This window comes from Pelophylax lessonae (genome assembly GCF_965119305.1).
Source record: "Pelophylax lessonae genome assembly, chromosome: 8".
Taxonomy (NCBI): domain Eukaryota; kingdom Metazoa; phylum Chordata; class Amphibia; order Anura; family Ranidae; genus Pelophylax; species Pelophylax lessonae.
Genome location: NC_138775.1, coordinates 7,927,639 through 7,936,581, shown reverse-complemented (window position 1 = coordinate 7,936,581; position 8,943 = coordinate 7,927,639). Strand labels below are relative to the sequence as shown.

The following is an 8,943-nucleotide window of genomic DNA, read 5'->3' as shown; positions in this document are numbered from 1 at the left end:
CTCCCCCCCCGGGATACCCACCGCCCCCCCCCGCTCTGAGTATTACCCGCGGGCCTCAGGTAACACCCAACAATCGTGATACCCCACAAATCTACCCTCCCCCCCTATCCCTGACAGAACAGGGGCCCCACATCCACACAAGTCCCCCAGAGACCCCTCCCCCATAATATTTACCCCCCTAACCCTTCTCCGCACTGCTGTCACCTGACCACCCACATAAAATAACTGCCCCACCCCCTCCTCCCCCTGTAAAAATCACCCCCAAATTACTCCCCGCCCCCCACTGCTGTCACATGACACCCCTCTTAATTACCCCCCCACATATCCATTATAACCCCCCAAGGAGACCCCTCCCCCATAATAATCAGCCCCTAATTACTCCCCGCCCCCTAGGCCAGTGATGGGGAACCTTGGCACCCCGGATGTTTCAAGACTACATTTCCCATGATGCTCAGCTACACTGCTGAGTACAGGAGCATCATGGGAAATGTAGTTCCAAAACATCCGGGGTGCCAAGGTTCCCCATCACTGGCCTATGCTGTCACCTGACCACCCCAAATAACTGCCCCTCCCCCAATACCTCAAGAGCCCCCCCCCCCAAATAGTCATTATTTCTTAAACATTCCCTACCCTCCCCCGCTGTCACCTGACCTTATCCCAAAATCCCCCCCCCTACTGTCATTGTTACCCCCCCCCCCCCCCCGAGATCCCCTCTCCGACCTCCTCCACCCTTCTCCATTCCACCACTGACCTCCTCTACCCTTCCCTTCTCCATTCCACTACTGACCTCCTCTACCCTTCCCTTCTCCATTCCACCACTGACTTCCTCTACCCTTCCCTTCTCCATTCCACCACTGACCTCCTCTACCCTTCCCTTCTCCATTCCACCACTGACCTCCTCTACCCTTCCCTTCTCCATTCCACTACTGACCTCCTCTACCCTTCCCTTCTCCATTCCACTACTGACCTCCTCTACCCTTCCCTTCTCCATTCCACCACTGACCTCCTCCACCCTTCCCTTCTCCATTCCACTACTGACCTCCTCTACCCTTCCCTTCTCCATTCCACTACTGACCTCCTCTACCCTTCCCTTCTCCATTCCACTACTGACCTCCTCCACCCTTCCCTTCTCCATTCCACTACTGACCTCCTCCACCCTTCCCTTCTCCATTCCACTACTGACCTCCTCTACCCTTCCCTTCTCCATTCCACCACTGACCTCCTCTACCCTTCCCTTCTCCATTCCACTACTGACCTCCTCCACCCTTCCCTTCTCCATTCCACCACTGACCTCCTCCACCCTTCCCTTCTCCATTCCACCACTGACCTCCTCTACCCTTCCCTTCTCCATTCCACCACTGACCTCCTCCACCCTTCCCTTCTCCATTCCACCACTGACCTCCTCTACCCTTCCCTTCTCCATTCCACCACTGACCTCCTCCACCCTTCCCTTCTCCATTCCACCACTGACCTCCTCTACCCTTCCCTTCTCCATTCCACTACTGACCTCCTCTACCCTTCCCTTCTCCATTCCACCACTGACCTCCTCTACCCTTCCCTTCTCCATTCCACTACTGACCTCCTCCACCCTTCCCTTCTCCATTCCACTACTGACCTCCTCTACCCTTCCCTTCTCCATTCCACTACTGACCTCCTCCACCCTTCCCTTCTCCATTCCACTACTGACCTCCTCCACCCTTCCCTTCTCCATTCCACTACTGACCTCCTCTACCCTTCCCTTCTCCATTCCACCACTGACCTCCTCTACCCTTCCCTTCTCCATTCCACTACTGACCTCCTCCACCCTTCCCTTCTCCATTCCACCACTGACCACCTCTACCCTTCCCTTCTCCATTCCACCACTGACCTCCTCCACCCTTCCCTTCTCCATTCCACCACTGACCTCCTCTACCCTTCCCTTCTCCATTCCACCACTGACCTCCTCCACCCTTCCCTTCTCCATTCCACCACTGACCTCCTCTACCCTTCCCTTCTCCGTTCCACTACTGACCTCCTCCACCCTTCTTCATTCCACTTCTGACCTCCATGCAGTGCTCAGTCAGTATGCATTCAGTTAATAGTGCATAGAAATGTGAAAAGCAATAACATAAAGAGTGCATTCATGTAACCATCGGTGAGTCCATAGTTCATACATTGATGTAAAGAATACTGGAAAGCCAAAAGTGAAGTTGAAGTGTTCAGATTTCTGTGATTGTCAGTGAGAGAGAACCCAGCACTAACATAGAAGGTAAATAATCTCACCAGAAAATATGGACCCGGGTTCCTTATAGGGAATGGGTCAAACAGGTCATATGATCCTCATAGGAGAAAGTCGTCCAATCGTGAGGGATGGTCAATCAAGCTTTACCATATACTACTGGGTTGTGATGGCTTTGTCTCCCGGCTGCCTGCGGGGACTTTAATGCTCTTATTGATCCTTCTATGGACTCTTCCAGTACATCACAGACTGGAAGACCAGGAACCAATACCAAACTCTTTTAGGATGAACTTTCTGACCCATGGAGATGCATTCATACTACAGAGAGGGACGAAACCAGCGTGAGTCAGGGACGTTTGTGTGAATGATCCTTCACTAGATACCCCAAAATCTTCAGGTTGTCCTCTGCAGACGGATTCTCCGATCATCCACAGGAGGTTTAGAGTCTTGTCAGTCTTTTTGTACCTTTTTGAATGGAATTTCAGCTTCATTCACTTCCTGTAGCTGGTATCAGCATTCACTTCCTGTAGCTGGTATCAGCATTCACTTCCTGTAGCTGGTATCAGCATTCACTTCCTGTTAAGTCGTAACAACACCCTAACAGGAAGTGAATGCTGATACAAGCTACAGGAAGTGATTGAATTGGACGACTTTCTCCTATGAGGATCATATGGCCTGTTTGACCCATTTACTATAAGGAACCCGGGTCCATATTTTCTGGTGAGTGCATAATATACCTTTTATGTTGGTGCTGGGTTCTCTCTCACTGACAATCATGGAAATCTGAACACCTCAGCTTCACTTTTGGCTTTCCAGTATTCTTTACATCATTGTATGAACTATGGACTCACCGATGGTTACGTGAATGCACTCTTTGTTATTGCTTTTCTACCACTACTGACCAACACCCTTCCCTTCTCCGTTCCACCACTGACCTCCTCTACCCTTCCCTTCTCCGTTCCACCACTGACCTCCTCTACCCTTCCCTTCTCCGTTCCACCACTGACCTCCTCTACCCTTCCCTTCTCCGTTCCACTACTGACCTCCTCTACCCTTCCCTTCTCCATTCCACTACTGACCTCCTCCACCCTTCCCTTCTCCATTCCACCACTGACCTCCTCTACCCTTCCCTTCTCCGTTCCACTACTGACCTCCTCTACCCTTCCCTTCTCCGTTCCCCTGCTGACCTCCTCTACCCTTCCCTTCTCCATTCCACCACTGACCTCCTCTACCCTTCCCTTCTCCATTCCACTGCTGACCTCCTCTACCCTTCCCTTCTCCGTTCCCCTGCTGACCTCCTCTACCCTTCCCTTCTCCGTTCCACTGCTGACCTCCTCCACCCTTCCTTTCTCCGTTCCACTACTGACCTCCTTCTCCGTTCCACTACTGACCTCCTTCTCCGTTCCACTACTGACCTCCTTCTCCGTTCCACTACTGACCTCCTTCTCCGTTCCACTACTGACCTCCTTCTCCGTTCCACTACTGACCTCCTTCTCCGTTCCACTACTGACCTCCTTCTCCGTTCCACTACTGACCTCCTTCTCCGTTCCACTACTGACCTCCTTCTCCGTTCCACTACTGACCACCTTCTCCGTTCCACTACTGATCTCCTCCACCCTTCCCTTCTCCGTTCCACTACTGATCTCCTCCACCCTTCCCTTCTCCGTTCCACTACTGATCTCCTCCACCCTTCCCTTCTCCGTTCCACTACTGACCTCCTCCACCCTTCTCTTCTCCGTTCCACTACTGACCTCCTTCTCCGTTCCACTACTGACCACCTCTTCCCTTCTCCATTCCACTACTGATCTCCTCCACCCTTCCCTTCTCCGTTCCACTACTGATCTCCTCCACCCTTCCCTTCTCCGTTCCACTACTGATCTCCTCCACCCTTCCCTTCTCCGTTCCACTACTGACCTCCTCCACCCTTCCCTCCTCCGTTCCACCACTGACCACCTCCAACCTTCCCTTCTCCGCTCCACCACTAACCTCAGCTTCACTTTTGGCTTTCCTGTATTCTTTACATCATTGTATGAACTATGGACTCGCCGATGGTTTACGTGAATGCAGTCTTTGTTATTGCTTTTCTACCACTACTGACCAACACCCTTCCCTTCTCCGTTCCACTACTGACCTCCTCTACCCTTCCCTTCTCCGTTCCACTACTGACCTCCTCTACCCTTCCCTTCTCCGTTTCACTGCTGACCTCCTCCACCCTTCCCTTCTCCGTTTCACTGCTGACCTCCTCCACCCTTCCCTTCTCCGTTTCACTGCTGACCTCCTCCACCCTTCCCTTCTCCGTTTCACTGCTGACCTCCTCCACCCTTCCCTTCTCTGTTTCACTGCTGACCTCCTCTACCCTTCCCTTCTCCGTTTCACTGCTGACCTCCTCCACCCTTCCCTTCTCCATTCCACTACTGACCTCCTCTACCCTTCTCCATTCCACTACTGACCTCCTCCACCCTTCCCTTCTCCGTTCCACCGCTGACCTCCTCCTCCCTTCCCTTCTCCATTCCACTACTGACCTCCTCCACCCTTCCCTTCTCCGTTCCACCGCTGACCACCTCCACCCTTCCCTTCTCTGTTCCACATTCCCTCCCCCATCCCACCAACCCGGAATGGTCTCCCAAAATACCTGCTTCCACCCCACATCCCCAAACCTTCCCCCCAGATACCCCCATAACCCTCTGTGATCAGTTCTGCACCTTCTCATTTCCCTTAATATACTACCCTATTATTTTCATCCTTACCCCCTTTATAATCATTCATCACCCCCAGCTTCTCCTCAAGGCCAGTCTTGTTGATTGATCCTGGATGGGGTTGGGGAGTGGTTAGAGCCCCCATCATGCTGTTGTTGTTTCTCAATGCCAGGGATTCTCAAACTACGACCCTCCAGCTGTTTCGGAACTGCACATCCCATGAGCCATTGTAAAACTCTGACATTCTCTGATTCTCTTGACATCTGACTAGGCATGATGGGAATTGTAGTTCCATAACACCTGGAGGGCCATAGTTTGAAGACCCCTGCTCTATACAATTGCAGATAAATCCCTTCCTGTCCCGGAGGCACAACAGGAAGTGGGAGGAAATGAGACATCCAGAATGTTCCAGTTTCCGAGTCATTCAATGGGTGACACCTGGCTCTTGTTTGAAGGGACTTTTTCCTGACACATTCTAATGCCCTCTACTCTAAAACCCACAAAACATGGCGTTGGGTATTTATGAACACAATTGTAAATGATCCCCGAATATTGAGAGGTCACTTCCATCACCTGTCCAGGCGCAGCTAGTAATAACCTTTGTATTCATAGTGCTTCGCCTGTATTAGATCCCCAACTCTTTCTTTTTTCCATCCCCTCTCTCAGGCCTGCACCCCCTCTGCCACCACGGCCGCCATGAAGTTAACGGATAATGTGCTGCGCAGTTTCCGCGTGGCAAAGGTATTTCGGGAAAATTCCGACAAGATCAACTGCTTCGACTTCAGCCCCAGCGGGGAGACGGTGATTTCCAGCAGCGACGATGATTCCATCGTACTCTACGATTGTCAGGAGGGCAAGTGAGTATCACCTATCACCAAGGGGGGTTCACAACACGCGCTGCTCGGCGTCCGGTCCACATACATGTGTGTCACATTGTGGTAAATCTGCCAGTGGCAGTTCCAGTTTTTTATGTCACGTGATATTGGTGCAACTTTTCATTTTCTTTTTCCAGTATAACATAATAGGAAGTTAATTCACAGGTACACAACACAATCATTTTCAGCATTTTTTGGTTACATTTAAAAGATGAGGTTGCATCGAGTAAATAGATACCAAACATGTCAAGCCTTTAAATTGCATGTGCCCTTGAAATGGCTACAAATTTTGGTTCCTTTTAAAAAATGACCTTGGACTTTTTTTTTTCTTAGTTTTAACTTTATTGCTATCACAGGGATACTAACAAGGTGACAGGTTCTCTTTATGGAGACATCCGTGGTAGAGCTGTGCATCTTCACTGGTCTCACAATTCGATATTGCGATGCATCATGATTACTGCCCATGGTTTTTATCAAAAACCCACCAGTGCAGCCTTCTCTGTGGCCACCAGTGCAGCCCTGTCTGTGGCCGCCAGTGCAGCCTTCTCTGTGGCCGCCAGTGCAGCCTTCTCTGTGGCCGCCAGTGCAGCCTTCTCTGTGGCCGCCAGTGCAGCCTTCTCTGTGGCCGCCAGTGCAGCCTTGTCTGTGGCCGCCAGTGCAGCCCTGTCTGTGGCCGCCAGTGCAGCCCTGTCTGTGGCCGCCAGTGCAGCCCTGTCTGTGGCCACCAGTGCAGCCCTGTCTGTGGCCGCCTTCTCTGTGGCCACCAGTGCAGCCCTGTCTGTGGCCACCAGTGCAGCCCTGTCTGTGGCCACCAGTGCAGCCCTGTCTGTGGCCACCAGTGCAGCCCTGTCTGTGGCCACCAGTGCAGCCTCACCAGCACCCACAGCCTAGAAGTGCCTGGATCACACAGAGTGGCGATCTCCTGCTTTATCACGAAGCTTGGATTTGAATACCCCAGCGGCCTCGGTCAACAAAGTCCCGCCTCCTAGACCTGCTCCTATGATAGACATCACACTGATTCAATGTCCCGGCATTTGACCAGCGTGCCGTCTATCATAGGAGCTGGTCTAGGAGGCGGGGCTTTGTTACAGCGGCCGCTGAACATTTCAGATCCAAGCTCCGTGACACAGCGGGAGATCGCCACTCTGTGTGTCTATCAGACTTCTAATGTTTGCCTTTTCCACAGTTCTAGATTATTATCCAGTTGCCGACCGCCCACAATATATACATGTCATTATTTTTACTTTAACCACTTGTGCCCCGGAAGATTTACCCCCCTTCCTGACCAGGCCATTTTTTGCCATGCGCCACTGCGTTGCTTTAACTGACAATTGCGCGGTCGTACAACGCTGTACCCAAATAAAATTGATGTCCTTTCTTTACCACAAATAGAGCTTTTTTTGGTGGTATTTGATTTTTTTCTTTTGCGCTATAAACAAAAAAATAGCAACAATTAAAAAAAAAAAAAACAGTATTTCTCTTTGGTTCACTAAGTCCCGGTTCACACTTCTGCGATGCGGGAATGCTGCGAATATGCAGCGTGTTTCCGCATCGCATCCGCACCTCTGGTCCCTAAACGCATTAAATCCCCCCCGGTGGGGCCTGAGAAAAAGACAGGTGCACTACGCGTATAGTAAATCACACAAGTAGTATACGGCCATACAATAGCACAATAAACGATGCATAAATGTATCAAATTGGTGTTATATTCTCAGTGTTTGAAGCGGCTTTTCAGGTAGGTTGTAATTTCCCGGTGTTTGGAACCAATAGTCAGGGAGATTAAAACTCCCACCACCACACCGCTTGTGCTCCTCCCCCCCCCCCCCCCATAGGTAATGGGCACTCACCAGATAATATTGAAAAATGGCACCTTGACTAAATTCACGTTCTCTCCGCTCCAACGCCTCTCCTCTGCACCATTCAACGTCTGGATCCCCCACGAGGCCATGTATCCCCCCCCCCCCCCACGAGGCCATGTATCCCCCCCCCCCCCCCACGAGGCCATGTATCCCCCCCCCCCCCCCCCACGAGGCCATGTATCCCCCCCCCCCACGAGGCCATGTATCCCCCCCCCCACGAGGCCATGTATCCCCCCCCCCCCCCACGAGGCCATGTATCCCCCCCCCCCACGAGGCCATGTATCCCCCCCCCACGAGGCCATGTATCCCCCCCCCACGAGGCCATGTATCCCCCCCCCACGAGGCCATGTATCCCCCCCCCCCCACGAGGCCATGTATCCCCCCCCCCACGAGGCCATGTATCCCCCCCCCCCCCCCCCACGAGGCCATGTATCCCCCCCCCCCCACGAGGCCATGTATCCCCCCGCCCCCCCCACCGGGCCATGTATCCCCCCCCCCACGAGGCCATGTATCCCCCCCCCCCACGAGGCCATGTATCCCCCCCCCCACGAGGCCATGTATCCCCCCCCCCACGAGGCCATGTATCCCCCCCCCCCCACGAGGCCATGTATCCCCCCCCCCCCCACGAGGCCATGTATCCCCCCCCCCACGAGGCCATGTATCCCCCCCCCCCCCCACGAGGCCATGTATCCCCCCGGCCCCCCCCCCACGAGGCCATGTATCCCCCCCCCCCCACGAGGCCATGTATCCCCCCCCCCCCCACGAGGCCATGTATCCCCCCCCCCCCACGAGGCCATGTATCCCCCCCCCCCCCACGAGGCCATGTATCCCCCCCCCCCCCCCACGAGGCCATGTATCCCCCCCCCCACGAGGCCATGTATCCCCCCCCCCCCCACGAGGCCATGTATCCCCCCCCCCCCACGAGGCCATGTATCCCCCCCCCCCCCACGAGGCCATGTATCCCCCCCCCCCCACGAGGCCATGTATCCCCCCCCCCACGAGGCCATGTATCCCCCCCCCCACGAGGCCATGTATCCCCCCCCCCCACGAGGCCATGTATCCCCCCCCACCCCCCCACGAGGCCATGTATCCCCCCCCCCACGAGGCCATGTATCCCCCCCCCCCCACGAGGCCATGTATCCCCCCCCCCCCACGAGGCCATGTATCCCCCCCCGAGGATACCCACGAGGCCATGTATCCCCCCCCCCCCACGAGGCCATGTATCCCCCCCCCCCACGAGGGCCATGTATCCCCCCCCCCCCCACGAGGCCATGTATCCCCCCCCCCCCACGAGG

General features: G+C 54.2%; 1 protein-coding gene across 1 annotated transcript in view; it reads left to right on the top strand.

Moving 5' to 3' along the window:
* The first annotated feature begins 5,592 nt into the window (after positions 1-5,592).
* WDR82 (WD repeat domain 82) overlaps positions 5,593-8,943 on the top strand; it is a 19,802-nt gene continuing 16,451 nt past the window's right edge. The window contains exon 1 of the mRNA XM_082265286.1: positions 5,593-5,771. Within this exon, the coding sequence (XP_082121412.1) occupies positions 5,611-5,771 (161 nt within the window). The 5' untranslated portion in view covers positions 5,593-5,610. The remainder of the gene's footprint in view (positions 5,772-8,943) is intronic.